Source organism: Protopterus annectens, chromosome 2.part0 (assembly GCF_019279795.1).
Source record: "Protopterus annectens isolate FY-2018-M chromosome 2.part0, PAN1.0, whole genome shotgun sequence".
Classification (NCBI taxonomy): domain Eukaryota; kingdom Metazoa; phylum Chordata; order Ceratodontiformes; family Protopteridae; genus Protopterus; species Protopterus annectens.
Genome location: NC_056728.1, coordinates 1132837604 through 1132865234, shown reverse-complemented (window position 1 = coordinate 1132865234; position 27631 = coordinate 1132837604). Strand labels below are relative to the sequence as shown.

The 27631-nt window shown below is 41.2% G+C and overlaps 1 protein-coding gene across 1 annotated transcript in view; it reads right to left on the bottom strand.

Moving 5' to 3' along the window:
* Positions 1-27631, bottom strand: part of FOCAD (focadhesin) — a 2336882-nt gene that overhangs the window by 495207 nt on the left and 1814044 nt on the right. The window contains exon 30 of the mRNA XM_044060381.1: positions 12669-12758. Coding sequence (XP_043916316.1) covers positions 12669-12758 — 90 coding nt within the window. The remainder of the gene's footprint in view (positions 1-12668; positions 12759-27631) is intronic.

Below are 27631 nucleotides of genomic sequence, written 5' to 3'. Positions count from 1 at the left end.
CCTTCTAATGACAGAACCTGTAACAGCGGCCCTGCAAGAGGCCTCCAGTGAATCAAAACCACATTGCAAAGTATGCTTCCCACTTGTTCAGCTGCATGCAATAAATCCTGCATTTCCTTGTTTTCAGAACCTTCAGAATTTGTCAACATTTTCTATTTAAGCAGTGGCAAAGTATTGCTGATATTTAAGCATATGAAACTGACAATTTAAAGCCCTTACAGTCAGGTAGCAGAAGTGTAAACTTTTTTCCCCCATCTGTCCAGTGCCCTAGAATCCCTATCCGAGGGGACAGGGTTTTTTGCAGTGGAAGCCTTGACCCCTTTGGGACCCTGAGATATAGTTTCTGGGTGAGCAGCAGGGTTTTTTATATAGACATTTATGAGAATTTGGAACCCTGTAGTATCTGTCTGGCTTAACAGGAGCAGGGGATAAAGAGTCAGGAGACAGGCCGGACTCTGAAAATACATCATCTACAATGTCTAGAACAGGTGGAATAGCAAGAGGTCTGTGCTGAGGCAGTAGAAGAAAATCTCTAGGCCTTTTCTTAGATTCCGAGTAATCTTGGCTCTCCCAGTGAAAATGCTCCCTCATGGTACGCAGGGTTTCCCCAAAAGAGTAATCCTCAGGAGGAGAAGCTGAAGGAATAGATTCTTCAGCATCAGAATCCTCATAGGGAGGAAGAGAGTATCCCTGTTCTGAAGAGGCATCAGAGGAAATGGAAACCTGATCAGAAGAATCATATTCTGTGTCTTGCCTAGGCCTCTTATCAGGAGGGGGATGGGAACCCCTGATCAAAGTAATTAGGTCTTCGGCCATTTTAAGCATCTGTTTCTTAGGCATGGAAGTCTGTCCAGGAGAATGCTGTACTTGTTTCTTTGTCTTTAAAGCTGTTTTAGTCTGCCTTGGAAGCTGAGGTTGGCTTGATATACAACTCTGTAGGTCTGAAAACACCCTCAGAAGCCGATGCCTGCTCAACGGCTCCAGACCCCTCTGAGGGAATAGTTTCCGAGTGTCCAATACCTTGAGTATCCAGAGGCCTAGTTGTCTCCACGTGGGAGTTGGAAGCGGCCTGTGGCTCTGAGGTAGCGGGTGTCAGGGGCTGTGAAGGCGCCTCACTGAGAACCGGCGACTGGCCTAGCGGAGGCCTCGTCGTCGGTTTTGGACCTCAGATGCCTGTCCTTTTCCTTGTGCTTTTTATAAACTCCGGTCGTCGGCTGTTCTGACGGCATTATATAATTAAACCTTTGGCCAAAGTAATGAAAAGCAAAATCGTACCGACGCTTAACAGTGCGTTGGTTAAATCTAGCACAAAACCAACAGCTAGCAACGTCGTGGTCAGGGCCTAGGCAAGGAATACAGTAAGAATGAAAATCCTTATGAGGTATTTGCTTCCCACAAGAAATAAAATTGTTAACTTTTTCTGACATCGGTCTGGAACAAGAAAAAAGTTTCCCCAATGGGGTACTTAGCTTTACTGAAGACTTCAGATCTGGAATTCGATTTCGAAAATCTCAGGAGTCGGCCGACCGGCACTTGCGAGCTGCTTTTGCTTCGGGCACAGCGCGGCAAGAAAGACTGAAGAAAATGGCGTCGGCTGCATCTTTTATACCCCTGGCGCACTGACGTCAGGGAAGAGGCGACAGCAACCGACGGCAGAACAGGACTTTGGAATTCAGGCAGACTGCGGGTAGCCTGCCAGCAGGATAACCCAAGTGTAATGACTGCAACAGTGAAACACGATGAACATGTATTGTTCAGTGAGAAACAGAAAAGCATTTTGCTCTTGGACATCTAAACCCAGCACTGCTTGCTCTTTATGTAAGTAAGATTATAGCACTGTGTTTTCTCTTAAGGTTATCTAAAGATTAGAAAGTTAGATTAGGTGTTTTTCTTTGACATCAGACCTGTCCTACTGTATTAAGTTTCTGTTTGATTTCTGAACTCTTAGATATCTCTGTGGTGTAGTAGTTTTGCCTTGTGTATTAATTATTTATTATTAAATATTTTAAAACCTTTACCTGTGGCTGATTTATGTAGAGATAATTTAACCTCTAAAGTACATTACACATTTACAGATTTTACTGTCAAAGTCACTCCAAATTAAGCCTAGATTGAATAGTCACACTACCAAGCACAGTAATAACTGGACACCCTTTTAAGGGCCTTTTAGTAGCTGATAATTATTAGCTGGGTGGTGGCAGGAATTACTACCATATGGTCTGGGTAATAGGGGCACAGCTGGAGAATCTGTACCAGCCTTTTCCCAGGAGGGTCTGTGTGGTTGTATAACCTCTTCTCAAAGTGTGTGTGTGTGTGTGTGTTGTGTCAGCTACTTGAGCAGGGACACAAAGCACTGGCTGGGCAGAGAGGGTACTGGAGGTTTTAGCTTGCCCAGCTAGGCTGAGATCTGGACCCTATAGCTGTGTCAGTGGGGAGTCTTATTAGGGACCTAGTGAGCACGGGAACATCCAGCCCCAGACTGACTGTGATCTCTGTGTGCACTTAAGGGAAATTGCACTTCACTGTGTGTATTAGTTATTCTTTCCTCTTCTAGGAGTTCAGATCACAATTGTTTTATTTATTTTGTTAGCTTAGTGTTAGTCAGGGTGAGCAGGCAGCATCTCAGCAGAGGAGTATGGAAAGCTGACAAGGAGCCAGCTGGTGGAGATGAGCCACGCTAGGGGACTGGTGCATGGAAACCTGGCTAATGCAGACCTGATTGCAGCCTTGGTTACAGCTGCATCAGAAAACAGCAGCCTGGAGAACAATCAGAATGAGAGTGGAGATACAATATCCTGGGAGAATGGACAGCTCATCCTTTCTGCAGTGGACTTAAAAATCCAGCTGGAGCTAAAGAGAGTTGAGTTGGAGGCCAGGAGTATGGAACTAGAAGCAGCTGAGAAAATGAGGAGTCTACAAGCTGAGGAAAATTAACAGCAGAGGAGGCATTAGAGGGAAATGTTGACTCTTCGCCAGAGTCATTGAGGTAATGGGGAAGGGAGTAACCGGACCCAAAAAGAACAAAAGGTCAGTAAATTTCTTCCACAGTTTAAAGAGGGGGATAATTCTGATAGCTTCATTCATATGTTTGAGCAGGTATGTAAACAGTATGAAGTTGACCAAGGACTCTGGGTACGGTTCCTGACCCCCTTTTACTCCATGGTAAAGCTGTAACTTCTTTAGCAAAAATGCATGACACTGACAGTTTTGATTATACTGCTGTACAAAGATGCTTGTTGGAATGTTTTAAGCTAACACCTGAAATGTATAGGAAAAAGTTTTGTGAGCATAGACGCAAGGCAGATGAAAATTATGTGAATATGTTGATGAATTGAGCACTTATTTTCATAGCTGGGTGAGTGGATGTTAGATCACCACTTTTGAAGAGCTGGCAGACCTTTTGGTAAGGGAACAAGCCCTTAGCACTTTGCCTGAGGAGATGAGGATCTGGTTAGCTGATAGACAGTGTGCTACTTCAGAGGAGTTGTGGAAGAAGGGAGACCTATACCTAGCAAGCAGGGCAGCCCTGCACAGGAAAGGGACCCCCAGTCCTGCTAATGGGACTAAAGGAACCCATAGTGGGCAGCACAGATTGCCCCAACAGAATTCACCAGTAGCAGGGGAAGCCACTAGTCCAGGTATACATCCAAGAGCTAGGGTTAAATGTTTTGAATGCAACCAGTGGGGCCATGTGGCATACAGATGTCCACAGAGGCAAGGTGGGAAACAAAAGGTGAAAGAGCCAGTAAGTGGGAAAGACACAATGCCAATAGTAGGTTGTCTTGAGACAACCGGGGTATGGAACTACCATCCTGCAGATGTTCTGAGAGGGAAGGATTTGGATGAGGCAGTACCATGTACTTATGCAGTTACATGCAGTGAGGCTAGAAGACAAGCATGTGGGACTGGTAGCCTGGGGGAGAACCAGACAGACTGCATACTTGTAGCCAGGACTGCTGAAGTGGTTACTTCAGGGAGTGAGCTATGCTGTAGCAGTGAAACTGAATGCGAGCCACAGCTGCATGTGGGTACTGAGGGTTCCTTGGACAGAGTGACTGCAAAGGTAGAGGTGAGTAGTATTACCCAGGCTGGCAGTGAGGCACCACTGTCAGAGGATGCCAGACTTCCTGTGGAAGGGGAGCTGGGAAGGGTTACAAGGAGAGACTTGAGACCGGCTCAGCTCTCAGACCCTACATTGCAAGGCCTGTGGCAGGTAGCTGGGGAGGCACCTTATTCTCAAGGGAAGGCGGAATCTGTATACTGGAACAAAGGGTTACTGTACAGACAGTGGACCCCTGAGGGAGGGCTAGAAGGTGAGAGAGTACAGTAGTTGGTAGTGCCTAGAGCTTACCGTCTGGCACTTCTAGCCATAACCCATGATATTCCGTTTGCAGGTCATATGGGCATAAAATGTACAAAGAGGCGTATTATGCAAAACTTCTATTGGCCTGGAATTTCCAAAGATGTAACAGGGTACTGCAGGACCTGTGAGCAGTGCCAAAGGTAGGCAAGGCAGGAGGCAAGGTAAGAGCTTCTTTGATGCTTTTGCCTGTGATTGAGGAGCCATTTCAGCGGGTAGCTATGGAGATTGTGGGTCCTCCAAGTACGCCATGTTCCACAGCAAAAAAGTATATCCTAGTGATTGTAGATTATGCTACACGATACCCTGAGGCAGTGGCTTTGTCCTCCAATGAAGCCGAGAAGGTGGGAAATGCTTTGCTAGAGATTTTCAACAGGGTACGTTTCCCAAAGGAAATACTGTCTGACAGAGATGCCAATTTTATGTCAGACCTGCTGGCTTGTCTGTGGAAGTCCTGTGGGATGAAGCACATGAAGACCACCCCCTACCATCCCCAGTCTAATGGTCTTATTGAGAAGTTAAACTCTACAATCAAGTCCATGCTACGGGCATTTGCAGATCGGTTTAAGAGGGAGTGGGACAAATATTTGCCCCATCTGTTACTTGCTTACAGAGAGGTTTCCCCAGGAATCCACAGGTTTTTCACCCTCTGAGTTGCTGTATGGGCATAGGGTGAGGGGACCTCTAGATTTAATTTGAGATGAGTGGGAAGGTGAGTGTGAGTCTCACAAGGAGTCTGTTGTAGCAAACGTCCAAATCCTCAGGACAAGGCTCAGGGACCTCATGGGCTTGGCCCAGGAGAACCTGGCAGAAGCCCAACAACAGAAAAAGGTGTGGCATGACAGGAATGCTCGAGCTAGAGAGTATGCTGTAGGGCAGCAGTTGATGGTTCTGATTCCTGTCAGACATAACAAGTTGCAAGCAGCTTGGGAGGGAACCTACAAGGTGGTAAAAAAGGTAAGTGATGTTAACTACATGGTGGAACTGCTAGGCAAAAGGCAGGGGCACAAATTGTACCATGTTAACATGATAAAACCTTACCATGATAGGGAGGCCCTTGTGCTGAGCATTTGCAGTGGATTGCAGGAGGAGTCAGAGGGATCTTGTGACTGATCTCCTCAGTGAAGCTCGGGCTGACACCTCGGTGGAAGGGGTATTTATTTTTATTATTTTTATTTTTTTATTTAACATTTGTTGACCGGGAGTGTCCGACTAGGTTCCACAGAGCCTGTTTTCAGCGGAGGCCCGGGGAGAAATGCTCCAGATGCATGTCTTTGGAATGTATCCTGGGTAGCAATGTCCCATCATCTATCTCCTACCCAGGTTCGAGAAATCCGAAGAGTGTTGCAGGAGTTTGGGGGCATGTTCACTGGGAAATCAGGGAGCACCCACCTTGTGCAGCACCAGATGGATACAGGACCCCAAAGGCGTATTAGGCAGGCCCCTTATAGGGTGCCTGAGAGAGACAAACAGACTCTAAGGGAGGAGGTACAGGAGATGTTGGAACTAGGGGTGATTCAAGAGTCCAACAGTCCCTGGGCCTCACCAGTGGTGTTGGTGCCAAAGAAGGATGGCAGCTCCAGGTTCTGTGTAGATTACAGGAAATTAAATAGTAACACAGAGTCAGATGCTTACCCCATGCCTAGGACAGATGAGGCCCTAGAGCAGCTAGGTGGGGCTAAGTATCTTACAACCACTGATCTTACAAGGGTTACTGGCAGGTGCCCTCGACTCCCAGTGCTAGAGAGAAGTCAGCCTTTGTGACTCCTTTTGGCTTGTACGAGTTAACAAAGATGCCCTTTAGGATGAAGAGTGCCCCAGCGACTTTCCAGAGGCTGATAGATCATATCTTAGCATGAGGGTTTGCCTTGCTTACATGGATGATATTGCTATCTACAGCTATTCCTGGCAAGAGCACCTCCAGCATGTCAGGGAGGTGCTGGGCAGACTACAGAGGGCAGCGTTGACCATTAAGCTGAGCAAATGTCAGGTGGGTATGGCAGAGGTCTGCTACCTAGGACATAGAGTGGGGAGTGGTAAGATAAGACCAGAACCTGCCAAAGTGGAAGCTATTCAGGCATGGCCTGCACCTGCTACCAAAAAGCAGGTGAGGGCATTTTAAGGGACAGCAGGGTACTACAGAAAGTTTGTTCCCAATTATAGTACCATAGCTGCTGCCCTCACAGATCTGACAAGGAGGAACAGGCCAGATAAGGTAGTGTGGACCCCAGCATGTGAGCAGGTATTCCAGAAGCTTTGGGAGGACCCCCTATGTTAGCTAGTCCAGACTATAGCAAAGGATTTGTTGTGCAGGTGGATGCTTCAAACTATGGGGTGGGTGCTGTACTTAGCCAGATTCCTTCAGAGGGAGAAGAGCACCCAGTGGTTGATCTCAGTCGTAGGCTCCAATCCAGGGAGGAATGCTATGCAGCAGTAGAAAAGGAATGTCTAGCCATAGTGTGGGCACTACAAAAACTTCAGCCTTATCTGTACGGAAGAAAATTCACTGTGATGACAGATCACAACCCCCTAATATGGTTACATAGAGCCAGTCAGCAAAATGCCAAGTTGCTAAGATGGAACCTGGGGCTGCAAGCATATATGTCAGTGCAGCACTGCAGTGGGAGTAGCAATGTCAATGCAGATGGGATCTCAAGACAGAGAATGGGGTGAGGTGCACCCAGATAGACCTGACACTCTCAAGCGATGTTTCTCAAGGGGCACTTGAAAAACTTGCTCGTGTTCCCCAGGGGGAAGAGATGTGAAGATTGGAGGAAGATGGGCGAAGGCTGCCAGCCTAGTCAAATAGAATTTGATACATAATTCTATCAATTGTATAAATAAATGTAAAATACAGACTTGTGTTTTTAAATGAAAGAAAACACTGTAAAAATGTAAACTTCAAGATTGCCATCTGCTGTAAGGAAAACCAAGCCAAGCATTTCAAATGTGTCTTTAGAAGTTGAAAAGCTATTATGAATCTCTTTGATGTTTTACAAGTCGGCTCCAGTGGCTCTGGATGAAGGTTTCATGCCCATTGTTTTAAGGTTAAAGTTAAGGGCCAGAAGTTACATGTGGAAGGTGCTTTATTGCTCTGGTTTATGCTAGAGTGTATATGTGAAATGCCTTGTATTGTTGTAGTTTCCTGAGCAGGTGTTAGCTTGCTAAATAATGCAGTTTCTGGCCTGAGAAATCCTAAGTGTCAAAATGATGCAATTTGGGAGGGCCTCAGCAGAGCTGTTGGTTAGTGTTTAAAAACTATTGTTCAGTGAGAGACTGTAAGCATTTTGATCTTGGATATCTAACCCAGCACTGCTTGCTCTTTATGTATTTAAGTAAGATTATAGCACTGTGTTTTCTCTTAAGATTAGATAAAGATTAGAAAGTTAGATTAAATGTTTTTCTTTGACATCAGATATGTCCTATTGTATTGTTTTAAGTTTGTGTGTGATCTCTGAACTCTTAGATATCTCTGTGGTGTAGTAGTTTTGTCTTGTGTTTTAACTATTTATTATTAAATATTTTAAAACCTTTACCTGTGGCTGGTTTATGTAGAGATAATTTAACCTCTAAAGTACATTACATATTTACAGATTTTACTAAGTCACTCCAAATTAAGCCTAGGCTGAATAGTCACATTACCAACTGGATAATAATATTGCACAGTAATAATTGGACACCCTTTTAAGGGCCTTTTAGTAGCTGATAATTATTAGCTGGGTGATGGCAGGAATTACTACCACATGGTCTGGGTAATAGGGACACAGCTGGAGAACCTGTGCCAGCCTTTTCTCAGGGGGGGTCTGTGTGGTTGTATAACCTCTTCTCAAAGTGTGTGTGTGTGTTGTGTCATCTACTTGGGCAGGGACACGAAGCACTGGTTGGACAGAGAGGGTATTGGAGGTTTTAGCTTGCCCAGCTAGGCTGAAATCTTGACCCTATAGCTGTGTCAGTGGGGAGTCTTATTGGGGACCTGGTGAGCAAGGGAGCAACCAGCCCCAGACTGACTGTGATCTCTGTGTACACTTAATGGAAATTGTACTTTACTGTGTGTATTAGTTATCCTTTCCTCTTCTAGGAGTCACTCTCTCTGGTGTCAGTGGTGAGGATTGAGGCTCCTTGATTGCTGGGCCAGGGCACGGTCATCACAGTATTCACTTTATAGACACATATAGGGTTTGATTCTGACTGTGGGTTATTGGCTAGGCTTAGACATGGCCCTCAAGGGCAGTTAACCTAGAATTCACTTGAGCAAATATACATTACATAGAGGGGTGTGTGTGCGAGCATGTGCTGGTGGTGGTGGGGGGTAGGTAGATTATGTATCTGCAGTTCAAAGAAAATGTGGTATTTCACAGTAATTCTTACTGTGCATAGACAGATTTTTTTATTGGCAAAATGGTCACAGACCAAGTCTTCTAAGTTTTGAAATGGTTATTAAAAATTGCTACTGATTATTTTATTCCTCTAATTGATTAAGAAGTTACAGTTGCTTATTTTCAGGAGTGACTTAGTACAGAGTTATGTAGCAATATGCGGATACACCTTCCACAAAGATTCAAACATACATTCTTTGCTGTGCTATAGAAAAACTTCAGATACTCTGGATCAACCTGTGTAAGTGCTTTCAAACTATTTCTTTCCTTAGGAGTATTTTTAACATACCATTACTATTGTTCCAAGCATTTCACGCCCACCCCATTTCTATTCACCTGATCTAACCTGTCCATATTTTTATACAGTAGAAAGTTTGGATTTTTTTAGAAATATGACATGCAAATGCAAGTTAGGAGCTATTATTAACTCCCCAAGTGATGTTGACATCCTACAGAAAGGCCCCCCTGAGACCAATGATTGTGTGTCAGAACCATAGCGTTAAGCTCAATGCAAAAAAATGTGCCATCATCCCCTTTATGAATAACCCGGTTCCCATGAATTACCACTTCGATGATAGTGCACTGAACACAGACGGTGTTATAAGAGATATGGGAACACAGATTAACAGCAGCTTCTCTTTTGACCACCACATTGCCACTGTGGTCAGAAAGTCCTTCTATGTGGCACATCTCATTACTAAGGGTTTTGCATCCAGGAAGAAAAACGTCATTGTCTCCCTCTACTCTTCTGTCAACTGGACAGGCCGCAAAACTACCTCACAAAGAGGATCCTAGGTCTTAAACACTTGTCCTATATGGACAGACTCAAAAACTCCAACTATTCTCTGTCTCATACCGCCTACTTAGAGGTGATCTCTGCTTGACATACAAAGCCATGTCTGATCCAGCTCTGTTACTAATGCTACATCTAAAGAAATCCCAATCCCTCTACATCACATGTTCCAGTAACCTCATTACCACAATCAACAGAACATGCTGGAGGGACAGGTTCATAACCCAGAGACTGCACTTGCTATGGAATAGACTTCCCATGCATGTCAAACAGAGCACCTCACTGGCCCCCTTCAAGAGAAACCTTGATGAGTGGATGGGAAATAGAAAATTCACCCCGGGGATCACTACAGTGGCTCTACTCGACAGAGGCACTGAGAACAAAGGTCGGGTGGCACGATGTCAGGGTAATCCTATGGGCTAGGTTTGTAAAGGCTCCAGGGCCATTAGCCTTGTACACACCTATGATGTTTATTAGGCTATCTGGAATCAATGTTTATGACTAAAAGCTGGAATCATCACCTGTAGTGTTAGCAATGCTGTTTTTCTATCTCACCTGCACAGTAGAGGTGATGTATGCTAATTTAATGCAAGGTATAGTAAAACTATATAAGAAATGCTTACTTTTAAAAGACTTAAGTAGTTTATTTTAACATTTCACACACACAGACAAAATATATGGATGTAAGGGGCTAATTTACAGGTCTACAAATAATAGTCTACAGAAAGGTATACACTAAACATGAATATGGTAATAAAATACAGTCTTACAAAGTCTGTTATATAATCATTTAAATGGAGGCTGCTTTTTTGGGAGAAAAGCTTTCAGAAGAGAACATTTATGTGTAGGGTCTGGAACTTTATGTGTAACAATGAGGATGAACAAAGAGGACTACAACAAAACAGGATAGAGTTCTAAAGAAATATAGGAATGTATTTGATATGGATGATGTAAATTCAGCTGCAGGAACTCAGAATTTACACATTATTCCCCAAGGTATAATGACTGGGCTAAACTGGACAAACTGTATTTCACAGGAGCATGGGTATTTCATCAAAAACTTTAAAATTCATCCAACAACTAGATCAGATGATGCAAATCTAGATAAGATGCAGGGTAATGATATACAAATGAAACACTCGCATTTCTCGATGTGATAAAAAATAGAAGAATAAAAAGAATGGGTACTGGGTACAATTCAAAGTTGTTAAGGAAGACAAAAATTACTTCAGAAAGGATAGTGAATGAGATACAGTGAAAATTGACTTTAAAGGTATGGTTGGAATAAGAGAGATATATATTGTAAAGAAGTAAATTATTTAGAGTGGTTGACAAAGGTTAAAGTATTACAGAAGAAGGTGAATCGCAAAACAAGCAAAGTGTGCTCAAGGAAACATGAGGGAATATTTGGGCAATAGTTATGAGTTCTGAAATGTAACAAGCAAATATATTTTAACAACTTTATAGCACAAAAACGTTTAGCACAGTGACTTGGGTAACGGAAAGCAGAAAGAGCTGTAGCCAGACTTGGAGAGCCTAGGACAAGAAAACTAAATAGGGACCCTATAGAGGTATTACGAGATATTTCAGAACTTTTATGACAATTTTTACAAAGCAGGGAAATGTGGAAAACAGAAAAGGTACAAACAGAAATTATTTGAGAAGACTTACATATACCAAGATTAGAGAAAGATGAGGTACAGCACTTAATAGTGAAGATAGGAACAGATGAAGTAAAAATAGAGATATATACATAATCCATCATTGGGGAAGTCTCCAAGAACAGATGATATTCCCGTATAAATCAGAAAGGTGAGAGTGGAAAGAGACAAAGATCTTGAAGGCTCTATTCAACAATATTTAAAAAAAAAAGAAAGTTTTATCATCTTGGAAGGAAACAGTGCTGTAGTTACTACAGAAAGGGGGCAAATGTATTTCAGATCTATCTTCATATAGACACAATTACGTTTCAATTATGATTATAAAAAAATATGTCTACATTAGCAAAATGATGCCAAGGAAGTTACCAAACTTGACAGACATACATCAATGCAGTTTTGTGGAAGGAAAGCAAACACTTTATAATAGACTGATGATCCAGAGTGAACCACAGTTTAAGAAAAACACCACTATCATTGAGGAATCTCAATTTAGAGAAAGCATTCAATACGGTCAGTTGAGATTTTATGAGTAAGGCACATTAACATCTCTGTGTTCTCAAAAACAAAAGTGTTAGTAAGTAGTTGAACCATAGAACAAGGCATGGATGACCTCTTTTCCCTGTTATTTGCTTTATGTTAGGAGAATTCAAGGTATAACGTGTGGCAATCAAGAAAAATGAGTTTAGTTTATTTTTTTTAACCAAACTTAATTTAGCAGGTTGGCAATTATATAATTGCTTCACAAGTATTTAATCAGGCTTATCCAGTTTAATTAGAGGGGGACCCCAAAGTGACATACATGCCTCCTGCTAGCAAATGAATATTAATACCATAAACATTGCTGGAGCAGCTTAGACTGCCACTTTTGAGAACTTTTTTTTAAACATAACTTTTTTAAAGAATGTTTAAAACAAACTTGTTTTTATACAACTGTGTCTATGTGCATAAGGAGGCATGCAAATCCTTTTTTGTTATAAAACAAAAGTTTGTTTCACCCTATCATATTTCATCTTGAAGACTAGAATGTACAAAATATACTTCATTAATTCTACTTGTTTCATCTGATGGTTACATACTGTTATGTTTTATGCTTACAAATAGGAATGCAATGAAAATCTATTTAAAAAGGAACTTTACAACATACAAAATAATTGTTAACTAAACCGTATAAGTGACAAAAAAGAACTGGAAGTAAACTGGCAGGTTCAGGGTCTAGGCAGGTTTAGACAGCCAAATCTGCATGACATCATGATATGCAGTTTCAAGCATGGAGGCATCCGAGTAAAGTGCTGAACTGTGAATAGTGGGGAGGAAGTACCCTACTGTGATCCATCAAAGAGGGCTCACAAATTTCTATTTCCAAATTTCTAAAGATGCTGTAATTTCATTTTGGTGGTAAATTTGTATCTGAAGCTGGCAAAAAATATCCTCTTTTCCAGAATTAGAGCATGCTACAATGTTAGCATTATGTAACATACTTGTATTCCAAACTGCTGTCAAAACAACAATCTTCCAGTGCATCTAGGGTCTTCATTAGGAGGAGATTTATCTTTTGCCCTGCAACATCACTGAAAAAAAAAAAGATAAAATTTATTATTTCTCATTAACTTTTTTTTTATCATTTAGCAAAATCATACAGGCATGACACTGTCAACATATCAAGGGTTGGTATAGCGTCTTGCCTCATACATATTTCTTTAACGCACAAAATGTTTGTGTGTGTAAGTTTTAAATTTTAAAGTGATTCATTTAGTCATTAGAAGTAAAAACTTGTTAATGATAGCTGAGCAGCAATGGTACAGATACAAAAAGGGAATTCCTTTTCCAATGTAGCTATGAAATTCAGTGTTAAAATAAAATCAAAATGGCAGTACAGGTGGTGTATTCCTCCATGTGAAAGGTATGTGGAGCTTTGACCCTTACATGGACTCTTGTTTAAGATGTCAAGTTGCAGAAATGGTAGTGGTATTTTTTTCAGAAATATTTTTAGAGCTGGATTACCATTCTGATCTTCAGAGATTGTCTTCAAAAGACCACATACATTCACAAATGTCACAGAAAAATATCTGCTACCTGTCACTATAGACACAGCAGAGCACATATTGGGGACATGTGAAAAGGTGACAACTACAGAATTCTGACTGCAGTTGCAGATTTAATAAAATAATAATAGTAATAAAATAAACTTTGGGGAAAAATAAGTTCCAAGATGTGACTAGCACAATGACTAAAAATTTAGAAAAACACTGAAACAGCCAAATAAAACAAAATCACTTTTTTATTTAATAAAGCATGTTGGCTAGGTTAAAAATGCGCTGCTTAGACATTTTACAGAAGTGGCTGAGGCACAGCCATGTAACCTAGTAATGAATCATCAAAAAGGGTAATACTTATAACATAATAAATACCTACGGAAACTACAAACTGCTCTAAATTCACATACAATGAGAACAACCTTAATTATTGGAAGGTTTGAACCAAATAAATAACTGGTACCAAAATCATGGACTTAAACTAAATGTCAAAAAATGCATTATTGTATCATTTGTTAAGTCATCTACCCCAGGGAACTACCAAAATGACAATATGCCCCAAAGAGCTGACCCAGTTGTTGGGGATTTGGGAACTTATGTGAACCGTGACCTAACTTTTCACCAGCATGTGTTTACTGTTGTAAGAAATCCTTCTATATTACACAGTTTATAAACAAAAATATTGTGTCTAGATCTATAAATGTCTTTGCCCCCCCTTTACTGAGCCCTCATTAGGCCAATCACTGAATATGATGCCTCATTTGGCATGCATCTGTCCAGACACATGCAACAACTGGAACAGCCACAGAGATACCTTACTAAAAAGGATACAAGGCCTAAACAACATGTCCTATGTGGGCCAACTCAAAGCCTCATCACTGTACTTGGTATCCCACAGACTGCTGAGTTGATGTGGGTGTGGTGTACAAGGCATCCCCTGATGCAGTATTGACAGATTTACTACATATCAGTAAGTCAAATAGTAGCAGAAATACTCAAGGGTATATCTCATGCAACAGACTCCCATCTACATAAAGCATAGTTCATCCCTGTCCATATTTAAGTGCAATTTAGATCTATGGATGGGAAACGAAATTTATCCCAGGACTGTCCACCGTACTACTAATGGACAGAGGGAGCTTCTAAATGCTTTATCCCATGCATGGGTCCCCTCCAGTTATCTATGGTATTATCCCAGTTATTCTCATTAGGAGTAATATATAACTATCAACCATAGGGTAGGTAAGACCAATCTATACCAAATGGGATAGGTTATTCTGAGCAGAAAAAGCCTTGGCCTTTCTGGTTTGCTCTTGCGGAGAGAGGGGGAGTACACAACTCATTATCTCATTAATGAATCTTTTGTGAAGACCAGGGACATGATGGAACTGTCTTGTTTTTAAGGAGTTAAGTCTGCCCTGAAAAGTTAAGCCACTGAATGATGTTCCATACTGTACCCACACTCCACACTTCAGATGGTAGACAGTGCAAACACTGGCAATCTTAGGTGCATATTAAAAATTCTGGGACCTCCAAGGTCAGAAAATCTATGATTCTTTCTGTAGTATCAGCCAAATGCTCTGTAGTGGTCCTATGGCCAAAACCATGTAAAATAAAACAAAATATAATGATAATCCGGCTTTCATACATGTGATAGAGGCATAAACAGAGCTACAAAGATATAATGCACTGCAACATGAGGCAACAGCAACAAAAGCACAGAAAATTAAAAAAAAATGTTTTGCAGAAAGAAATCCACAGATATTAATACTAAATACATGGGGGTTACACTTCATCCCTAAAGTGTGCTCCAAACAAGCATACAATAACACAGCAAAGTATCACTGACAAACTGGATGTAAAACAATTATACATACCATTGACAAAACTGCATTGTACCACTGTAATATCGAACCAATATAAAACAGCAACTGTAACTTCAAAATGAAACATGCCACTCAGACTATTAGGATGATGAAGTTCTTAATTGTAAAAAGAACAAAAGTGCTTAATAAACTCATCTTTGTGCATTTCTTTTTCTGGTCTGCATCCTAATCGTTTTTTTGAATTGTTTCATTTTGAAAGTACACTGTAATACGGTGCAATGAATGTCCCATCCAACATGCAAATGCAGGGTCAGCAAGAGACTGCAGCCAACCACAGAGATGAACAACACACTCCTCCTCACATGCCTATCATGGCAAGCTAAACTGCTGCAGAAAAGAATTCACTAACTGGCAACACAATGATATAAATGCCCATCACAGATGCAGTGCAGCTTTTGCATACACATGCAAGACCAACACAAAAAATGTAAGATGAATTGTGGTATCCAATTTCTGGCATACTGCTACAACTGATTAAAGGAGATGTGCATATTAGTACCAGGAACAACACTGCTAAGAAACAGCTATACATATATTGTGGGGTTAAAAAAAGGAGCCACAGACAGCTGTAAGACTACAATAGAAACACAGGCAATGTATCACAATAACAAAGCCTACAGCGGAAGCTGTTATTAGCCAAAACAAATCCACTCTGCAGAAGGCAATACACAAAATATCGCATATCAAGAGCAGATGCCAAGCCTGTGTGTTTCCTCAATTACAGCATCATGCTCAGGTTGAGATAAGGATGCACACAGGAGGTGAAGAGCAATGGAGGTACAAACCAAGGTAAAAGGAGAGGACATTACACGTCATATCACGTGCATAGGTCTTCCATTTATGACATGTGGCACTTGCATTTACAAACAATGAAATAAGGCATGACACTATATGCTGCCTGCCATCTTTATCAGCTTTTAATTTAAGAATGTGTTAAATTATACACAAAAACATATCACACGAAGCAAATGGGACTATGACAGATGATGAAGACACTGATATTTTAAAGGTAACATATACACATTATGTCGCTATATTCAGAAACAAACATTTCACATCTTCTGAGGTAGTCTATTACCTTCTGAAGTAGATTAACTCATTGTATAAAGTTTTTTAAAATATATATTTTTTCATGTACCTGTATATATACTATTTTTAGACACTATTATTCAAATATTTCTATTTTATTTATTCCATATTTATTAACTGGATAATTCCATTGATCCACAAGGCCTTGCTGAGGGAAGAATAAAGGAGTGCATAATTGCTCATAAAAAACAAGCAATACATAATGAAATACAACTGTTACATAGCTGATGTACTACTGCAAATGTTTACAGCATGTTCAAACAAAACAGAATAAGAAATGAAAGCCGCAGGTGAGCAAAATGGGGATCCATCCACAACCCCCCCTTTTCCCATTATATCACATGGTGTTGGGGTGTCATTGCAACAGTGACCATCATCTAGAGCCGAAGTTTAGACTGCAGAAGAATTTATATTTATGGACAACAGTGTTACAGGAGGACTTTTTTTGAAGGTTACTTTACAGGAGGCATATTTGACTGTTATGAGAAGTTTGACATGGGGATATAACTGTTAAGATGTATCAAATTGACTCTCAGTAGTTGACATAATAAACAATGAAGTTTCAGCTATCACAAATTTCTTGAAAGGGTATACCATGACTGAATGGTAAAAATAACTGAAGCATTACTAGTGTGTGTGTGCGTGTGCGTGTCTGTAAAGGATATATCCAGCTCTTGGCAAATTAGCCCATTTCAAAAAGAAAAAAATCAGCCAGGACATTTCTTTTATTGTATCAGCTACAGATACCTCAACCAGAACTTAGCAATGGCCCATTTTTCATATTTCCATGCTTTTCATATCTCTCAACTAATTTTAATCTATTTTATTTATTCGCAATTCCTCTGCCCTGCAAGTCACTTTACAAACATGAAATTTTTTTGATACCTCTTTCAGCTATGATGAACTAGCTTCATTCACTCAACACATCTGTCAATTAAACATTAAATCTGATTCTCTCAATAATTTGCCCCCGTTTGATGATTTCTGATACCACATGATTCCTCAAACTGATAAAGAAGCAATACATCAAATTCACTGCATCTGGCTCAATCCTTTGTTATACAAGAAGCCTCAAGGGGCTCTGGGTACCCCCGCCCTTTTCAATCAAAAATATCAGTTATATGGCGGATCCTTTATCAGCTCACAGTAACAGTGAAAGTTCTGGCCATTCACTGAAATATCACTTTCTCTATTTGGAACTCAAACTTTCAGAGTTTCTTCCCGTGAAAGCAGAAATGTAGCCTGCTGCACCTTTTCAGGCATCTCAGATTCGAAATTCAAAGTAAGGAAAAAAGTGAATTTCTTGATCATCCGCTTCGAATTCTTGAAAAAAATATGGATAATAGAGGGTTCTTGTGGCTGTTGCTGAAATGATTTTCAAAGAGATACAATTACCTTTTTTTATGATTACTTTTAACAGTAAGTAATATTTGGTATTCATAAGTATGAATAATGAGTCAAGACATAAGACTGCATGGTGCATAAAGGTGTGTGTGTGTGTATATATATATATATATATATATATATATACACACACACACACACTTATACAATTATATAATTCTGAGACATACTAAAGCTGCCGCTACTTTAAAGGTATGCACACAAAGTAAATTTCTTGACACATCCACCCCCACCCCACCCCGCCATAGCCTCCCAGAGCAGAAGAGGCAAGGTGTGTCACACAACAGCTCTACTGGAGTGGAATAACTCAGCAGTGGAGTTTTTTGGGGGGAGGGGCAGGAACTCTACTTGGCACACTGAAGCTTGCTGAATCCACTTCTAGATCTAAGGATCCTTTGTGATGGCTCCAGTCCAAGGTGAACTCAGAGCCCTACCCCCAACAGCAGTCACAAACTACAGTCAAATAACAGTGGAGCAGCTAGCCAGATTGTCTTCTTGGGTGACTTAGCGGATAATGGGGGGGCAGAGCCATGTGACTTTTTCATACACATCTTTATTAAATCATGACACTTTAATCAGTTTCATGAGCATACATACATTTTCAGACAAATTATAGTGAGATGTTGCATACTTATTTTCATACCATATACAGTGGATATACAAAGTTTACACACCCCTGTTAAAATACCAGGTTTTTGTGATATAAAAAATGAGACCACAAGAAATAATTTCAAAACTTTTCCCACCTTTAATGAAACCTATAACCTGTACAATTCAATTAAAAAACAAATGCTAGGGGAAAAAATATAAAAAATAAAAAACGTACAATAAGCTGGTTGCTAAGTGTGCACACCCTTAAACTAATACTTTGTTGAAGCACCTTTTGATTTAATTACAGCATTCAGTCTTCTTGGATAGGAGTCTACGAGCATGGCACATCTTGACTTGACAATATTTGCTCACTTCTTCTTCTTTCAGCTGCTCCCGTTAGAGGTCGCCACAGCAGATCATCTGTTTCCATTTCTTCCTGTCCCCTGCAACTTGCTCTGTCACACCAACCACCTGCATGTCCTCTCTCACCACATCCATAAACCTTATTATAGGCCTTCCTCTTTTCCTGTTACCTGGCAGCTTCATCATTAGCATCTTTTTCCCAATATACTCTGCATCCCTTCTCAGCACATGTCCAAACCAATGTAATCTTGCCCGTCTGGCTTTGTCTCCATACCTTCCAACCTGGGCTGACCCTCTAATATACTTATTCCTAATCCTGTCCACCCTCGTCACACCCAGTGCAAATCTTAACATCTTTAACTCTGCCACGTCCAGCTCTGACTCCTGCCTTTTTGTCAATGCCACGGTCTCCAACCCATATAACATAGCTGGTCTCACTACCCTCTTGTAGACCTTCCCTTTCACTCTTACTGGTACTCTTCTGTCAGAAATCACTCCTGACACACTTCACCCACTCCATCCTGCCTGTACTCTCTTCTTCACCTCTCTTCCACACTCACCATTACTCTGAACTGTTGATCCCAAGTATTTAAACTCGTCCACCTTTGCCACCTCTACTCCCTGCATCCTCACCATTCCTCTATCCTCCCTCTCATTCACACACAAATATTCAGGTCTATATTAAATAAGCAAACACTTATTTATTGACCCTAGTTCAGCAAACGCTGAAAATGTCAAACACTCGAAACAGCGACTTTTTTTCCAGGGGGAAAAAAATGCTGTTCCGCAAAAAACTTAAAACATTATTTAAATGTGGGGGGGGGGCTGTGCCCCCACAACCCCCTTACTTAAATATACCAACTCCGAGATCACACCACAGTGGAAAAAATGGCAAACTCACGAAACCGGCCCAGCGATTTTTTTCCCTGAGAAAAAATTTGCTGTTCCGGGTGTTCGGGATTTTAAGCTTTCGATGAAATAGGGTCGACGAATCAGCGTTCGCTGATTCAATATAGACCCATACATTCTATGTTAGTCCTGCTGACCTTCATTCCTCTTCTCACTAGTGCACATCTCCACCTCTCCGGGGTCTCCTCCACCTGTTCCCTACTCTCACTGTAGATCACAATGTCATCTGCAAACATTATAGTCCACAGGGACTCCTGTCTGATCTCGTCTGTCAACCTGTCCATCACCATTGCAACTAAGAAAGGGCTTGAGCTGATCCTTGATGTAATCCCACCTCCACCTTAAATGCATCCGGCACTCCCACTGCAGACCTCACTGCTCTCACACTACCCTCGTACATCTCCTGGACCACTCTTACATACTTCTCTGACACTGTCGACTTCCTCATACAATACCACAACTCCTCTCCAGGCACCCTGTCATATGCTTTCTCCAAGTCCTAAAAGACACAATGCAACTCCTCCTGACCTTCTCTGTACTTCTCCTTCAACACTTTCAGAGAAAATATCGCATCTGTAGTGCTCTTTCCTGGCAGGAAACTATACTGCTGATCACCTCCCTTCTTAACCTAGCTTCCACTACTCTTTCCCATAACTTTATGCTGTGAATGATCAATTTAATCCCTCTGTAGTTACTACAGCTCTGCACATCACCCTTATTCTTAAAAATCGGCACCAAAACACTTTCTCCATTCTTCAGGCATCCTCTCACTTTCCAAGATTTCATTAAACAATCTAGTTAAAAACTCCAAAGCCATTTAACCTAAACACCTCCATGCTTCCACAGGTATGTCATCTGGACCAACAGCCTTTCCATTCTTCATCCTTTACACTCCTCCTTGCTAATCCACTGCACTTCATGATTCACTATCCACACATCATCCAACCTTCTCTCCCTCTCATTCTCTTCATTCATCAGCCCCTCAAAGTACTCTTTCCATCTGCTCAACACACACTCCTCGCTTGTGAGTACGTTTATTATCCTTTATCACACTTACCTGCTGCACATCTTTACTAGCTCGGTCCCTCTGTCTTGCCAATCGGTACATGTCCTTTTCTCCCTCCTTAGTGTCCAACCTTTCATTCAACTCTCTATATGCCTTATCCTTAGCCTTTGTCACCTCTCTCTTTGCTATACACCTCATCTCCTTATACTCCTCTCCACTTTCATCTCTCGGACAATCCCACTTCTTCGTCAACCTCTTTCTCTGTATACTCTCCTGTACTTCCTCGTTCCACCATCAGCTCTCCTTGTCATCCTTCCTCTGTCCAGATGTCACACCAAGCACCTTTCTAGCCGCCTCCCTTACTAGCTCTGCTGTAGTTACCCAGCTATTCAGTAACTCTTCACTGCCACCCAATGCCTATTGTAACTCTTCTCTGAACTCCACCTCACAATTATCCTTTTTCAATTTCCACCATCTGATCCTTGGTGCTGCCCTCACACTCCTCCTCTTCTTGATCACCAATGTCATCCTAAAAACCACCATCCTATGCTGCCTAACTACACTTTCCACCGCCACCACTTTACAGTCTCCAATCTCCTTCAGACTGGCCCTTCTACATAAAATATAATCCACCTGTGTGCATCTTCCTCCACTCTTGTATGTCAACCTATGCGCCTCCCTCTTGTTAAAATACGTATTCACCACAGCCATGTCCATCCTTTTCACAAAATCCACCACCATCTGACCTTCTGCATTCCTTTGCTTAACACCATACCTAACCCATCAGTTCCTCATCCCCTCTGTTCCCTTCACCAACATGCCCATTGAAATCTGCTCCAATCACCACTCTCTCACCCTTGGGTACAGTCATCATCACCACGTCATCCAACTCACTCCAAATTTTTTCTTCCTCATCCATCGCACACCCAACTTGTGGGGCATATGCACTAACAACATTCATCATTACACCATCAATTTCCAGCTTCATAAACATCACTCTATCAAGACACTCTTTTCACCTCCAAAACACTCTTAGCATATCGTTCCTTCAGGATAACCCCTACGCCATTTCTCCTCCCATCCACAACATGATAAAACAATTTGAGCCCACCTCCAATACACCTAGCCTTGCTCCCCTTCCATCTGGTCTCTTGCACACACAATATACCAACCTTTCTTCTATCCATTATATTAGCTAGCTCTCTCCCTATACCAGTCATACTGCCAACATTCAAAGTTCCGACCCTCACTACCACAGTACTAGCTTTTGACTGCCTTCGGGCATGCCTTCCCCCTCTTCTCCTACTTCGGCCAACAGTAGCCCAATTTCCACCAGCACCCTGTTGGCCAACAGCACTGGCGGTGGTCATTGTTAACCCAGGCCTTGACCGATCCGGTATGTATACCTGTACTGTTGTCTGCATGTATGATTTGGCAAAATTTTACACCGGATGCTCTTCCTGACACAACCCTCCCCATTTATCCGGGCTTGGGACCGGCACAAAGAAATGCACTGGCTTGTGCATTGCCCACTATTCCTTTCAAAAGCACTCCAAATCTCTCCGATTGCGACAGGATCTCTTGTGCACAGCCCTATTCAGGTCACCCTAGAGATTTTCTGTTGGACTTAGGTCTAGGCTCTGGCTGGGCCATTCCAAAACTTTAAGACATTACTTTGTTGATGTGAACATATGCTTGGGGTCATTGTCATGCTGAAAGGTGAAATTCCTCTTCATCTTCAACCTTCTAGCAAATGCCTGAAGGTTTTGGGCAAAAGTGACTGGTACTTGGAAATGTTCATAATTCCCTCCACCTTCATTAAAGCCTCAGTTCCAGCTGAAGAAAAGCAACCCCAAAGCATGATACTGCCACTCCCATGCTTCAGAGTGGGGATGATGTTCTTTTGGTGATGCAAAGTGTTGTTTTTGCGCCAAACTTACCTTTTGGAATTGTGGGCAAAAAGTTCAACCTTGGTCTCATCAGACCATAACACATTTTCCCACATGCTTTTGGGAGACTTGATATATTGTTTTGCAAATTTTAGCAGGGCCTGGATGTTTTTCTGTGTAAGAAAAGGCTTCGGTCTTATAACCTACCCCATATTCCAGACATATGAAGAATACAGGAGATTGTTGTCACAAGTAGTACACAACCAGTACTTACCAGATATTCCTGCAGTTGCTTCAATGTTGCTGTAGGTCTCTTGGCAGCCTCCCTGACCAGTTTTTGTCTCGTCTTTTCATCAGTTTTGGAGGGATGTCCAGCTCTTTGCAATGTCACTGTTGTCCCATATTTTCACTACTTTTTGATGACTGTCTTCATTGTGTTTCATGGTATATCCAATGATGTGGAAATTCGGTACCCTTCCCCTGACTGATACCTTTCAACAATGAGATCCCTTTGATGCTTTGCAAGCTCTCTGCGAACCATGGCTTTTGCTGTAGCAGGCAAATGAGTAAATGTCAGGAAAATCCTACTAGGACAGCTGAACCTTATTTGGGGTTATTCAGTCTCTCTTTAATTGATGGCAGGTGTGTACCCAAGAAGACTGAATGCTGTAATTAAATCAAAAGGTGCTTCAACAAAGTATTAGTTTAAGGGTATGCACACTTATGCAACCAGCTTATTGTATTTTTTTATATTTTTTCCCCAGCAGATTTGTTTGTTTTTCAATTGAATTGTACAGGTTATAGGTCACATTAAAGGTGGGAAAATTTTTGAAATAATTTATTGTGGTCTCATTTTTTTGCATCACAAAAACCTGTCATTTTAAAAGGGCTGTGTACACTTTTTATATCCACCGTACATGCATGTTTTCTTTTTAACAATTTTCATTCTCTCTAAGGTTACATGAACTGATGAATTCCTGCCTCCCTTAAATGTCACCCCTCTTCCAGAACATTATTCTACAGGTACTGTCCCTACTAATTCCAGTTACAGCTATACAGTTTGTTCCCTCACTTTTTAAAGATCCCACTTCCAGGTCTTTTATCTCCTTTACAATATTCAATATCAATACTTCAATTAGTTTAGATCCCGATTTCCATTTTCCAGGAACTGTGCATTTTGCAGCCAAGAGCATTAAACTTAAGGCGTTATTATGTCTGGCCAATTACTCTGTAGGAGGAAAAATTCTCTGAAGTCTGGAGTACACAAATACCTATGCAAACACTTCCAAGCAAAAGTCATAAACATTCTGGACTCTGGTGAATACTTGGGGGTTATACAGATGTCAACCCATTGTTTCTTTACAAACTACCTTTCCAATCTCTTTTCCAAATCTTTCCCAAACTCTTCTGATTATAAAAATTATCAAGCAATGCATTATATGCCCTACTAATTATCCCTTTTTAACAGCAACTTCTGTTCTAAACTTCACTAAAAACTACACTAGAGAAGGACTTCACTTGGCACTCCTCTGTGCTTTTCTCTTTGTCTACAGTCTGCAATCAATCAATCAATGGTAGGGAAGGCAGCTTTTAACCTGCAGTTCAAAGTTCTGTGTAACCTCATCACACTGTATTACATTCCCCTTTTCCAGAACAGGAACATCCGTGGAGCATTTATATACACTAATGGCTGCATAAGAGCAGGTGTGGCTTTTCTGATATAGTATAATACCTCTGAGATAAATACAATCAACTGTCAACTAAGAGAGTCAGCAGGAATAGGAAAACATGGTGGTGAACAAAATAACATTAAGAGGTGGTGTCACTACTAAAACAGAGAGATAAACCTGGCAGAGCTAAAAAAAATGTAATAGTCTGGATTCAAGAATGGGATATGAGAACTTGAGAAAATGTAACAGTGTGCTATCAGAAGATGAAAGGCATTGTTCTTCAGTAAAAAGCAGAAATGACAGTCAAGCAACTCCCAGAAAAAATTCTACAGAGGTTAACAATTTAACATAGCAATATTCTTCCCCTTAAGCATTCCTTTCCTATTTAACTAAGGAGAGAAATGCTTCAATTTAGAACATTCTAGGGCTGAATTTTCTAACCTTCCCATAATATAACATCCCCAGGTGAGAGAAACACGCTACTCTCTCAGCTTTTTGTACAAGTATTGCACTCACATTAAGTGCCCTTGTCTCTATACATTATGTTACAATCACTATGTTGCATGGTATTACTGAATGTTAACTGGGTCTATATCAGATCGAAATGGCTCATTATCGATTGCCATAACGTTGAACTGCAAAACCCGAACCCTAACAATATCGAAATCTCAAAACAGCGAATTTTTTCCCAGGGAAAAATTTGCTGTTCCGAGAAACACACACACACCACAAGCACACTAAAAATTAGTAATCCACACACATACATTTAAAGGTTACATCTAACCCTACACTACACTGCACATACACTACTATCTATCCACTTACCTTAACCCACACCCTAACCCTAAGGTCTGTCACTAACGCACACTCGGCTCACCCACGCCCTAACCCTAACTCACTTAACCCACCCCTAACCCCGAATTCTCACTATCGCACACTCACCTCACCCACGCCCTAACCCTAACTCACTTAACCCACCCCTAACCCCGAATTCTCACTATCGCACACTCACCTCACCTGCGCCCTAAACCTAACTCACTTAACCTGTCCCTAACCCCAAATTTTGTCACAATCACACACTTACCTGACCCGCACCCTAACCCTAACTCACCCTACCCACGCCCTAACCCGAACGTCCGCACAATCACACACTTACCTTAACCCAACCCGTAACTTTCCACCGCATCGCTGAAAACAGTGAAGCCACAACAACGGCCAACCAAATTCTTTCCCTAGGAAAGAATTCGGTTTTGTGCAGCTTCGCTGTTTTCAGCGTTCGCGATATTGGGTTCAATATTAGATCATTCCAAATTCAGCCGTTTAGATGATCTAATATAGACCCATGTTAATTATATCTGTAAACTGCAGCTGCTTTTTTTGGCCTGAGTCATGGATGAAAATGACCAAACCAACAGCCCAGTCAACAAAGATAAGTGAATAAATAAACGATAAATGTCTGTTTATTTACTTGACCAGTTTCAAGTTGACGTAAGAGAAAATGTCAAGTTGGCTTAACAGCAAACCTCTTCTCTTAAGTGTGAAGAAAACAAAAGCCATGTATTTTGATTTGGCTGTGAATAATGTCACTGAAGAGGACACTCATGACTTCATCAACAGGTATCCCATTTCAATTCCTGGCTGAGGTGAATTCGTTGTGGAGTCTGCATGTCCTCCTCGAGTTCAAGTGGGATTCCTCCGGGTGCTCCAGTGTCCTCCCATATTCCAAAGAAATGCAGTAAGTGGACTGGACACTCTAAATTGGCCAAAGGTGCAAGTGCATGGTACGGAAGAACAATCACAGCAGAAATAGCCATCCATCAGTGTAAATCTTGGCTCAAGATGAATGTCACTGGGAAAGGGACACCCCCACCCACGTGCAAAAAATGAGAAGAAGGGGTAGTGGATGGGGGTGTCCCTTTCCCAGTTACATTCATCTTGGCTCAAGATGAATGTCACTGGGAAAGGGACACCCCCACCCATGTGCAAAAAATGGGAAGAAGGTGTAGTGGATGGATGGATCAATGGATGGGTTCAAGTAATTAGTAGTGTGGCTAAATACTATGTTAATATTTTTCTTCTCAGGTGGGATACAAGAATGACAAAGCCAACATCAACAAGACTCAGCAGTGTTGCTGGAAAACCTTGAAGCTCCTGAAACTTGAAGCACGACCAGCTATAGGTTAAAGGGTTCTAATTTAAACCAGATTAGACTCTAATTTAGCCATGCTGATGACTCTACTCTGATTTGCTCAGCCACATCTCCAGTAGAGCTATGGTCAGCGACCCAGACCACCTTTAATACAATAGAAAACTGGCTTTCTGAACGTCAGCTGATCCTAAATCCCCAGAAAACTAAAATGCTGTTATTTTCATCAACACGTAGGTCTACCGATTTCACCTTTACCATAAATTAAAATGATGGCACAATAATCTCCCCTGACCCCTCTACAAAACTATTAGGTGTCATCATAGACAGTAATCTAAAATTCGACCTACATGTTAACCAAACTATCAAAACCATCAATAAAAAACTAGGGTCACTTTACAGAATAAAAACCTTCCTAACTCCTCCAGCTAAAATTGCCATAGCTCGCTCTTACCTTCTTTCAACCCTTCTGTATGCATCCCCTCTACTCTCGAATTTAAACAAGACTGTCCTTAACAAACTCTCAATTTGCTACAACCACATTGCCAGGTTTGCCAATGGGCTGCCTTTTAGGACACATCATTGCATCAATCTATATCAGCTTGGGTGGCTTGAACTACCCAGCCTAATCCAGTATAACCAACTGATTATGGCCTATAAAATCCTCTATAATCTGGACAATACTCCTGCACTTAAAAATATTATCACCCCCTATAACAATCCTAGACCGCTTCGATCCTCTAACAGACTACTAATTCAGACTAGCAAAATTAATAACACAGCCGGTGACTCTATCTTTGCAAACTCTGTAAGTAGATCCTGGAACTCTCTTCCAGCTGATATTACCTTACTTTCCACCTTAGGTCAATTTAAAACTAGACTCAAACAACATTTGCCACTTAACTGGCTATGTCAATGTATCAAGCCTGGCTAACTCTCTCTAGAATGTGTAAAAATCTGTTAACCAGTTTACTGTTTAATTTAATTTAATCCTGACTTGTGCTCAGGATTAACTCTAACCTGTGGAACTTGTTTAACTTGCTTACTTATGTAATCTCTGCAAATAGTCTGTTTGTAATATGTAATGCTGGTATTGTATAATTGCTGTATCTACTTACCCTTAGAGCTTTTCTCCCCGGGCCTCTGCTAAAAATGGACATGCATCCAGTCGGACTATCCAATAAATAAATAAATAAAATTTGACAAGCAGAATATGTCCTTCCTTTCACAGCCAGTGCCTCAGTCAAAAATCTACAAGACCTACAGGTACTGTCGGACAGACAATGAAGATGACCTTTTGAAAGCAAAATGGAAGTCTATCAAAGAAAGGGCAGACCTACTTTCTTCCACTCTCCTATTCAGGTTGAAGTATACTAACCACTTTCCAGTAAAATATCCAAGGAAACATAAGTAGACATTAAAACAGCAAAGAACGAATGACCTTTTGCACAAAGC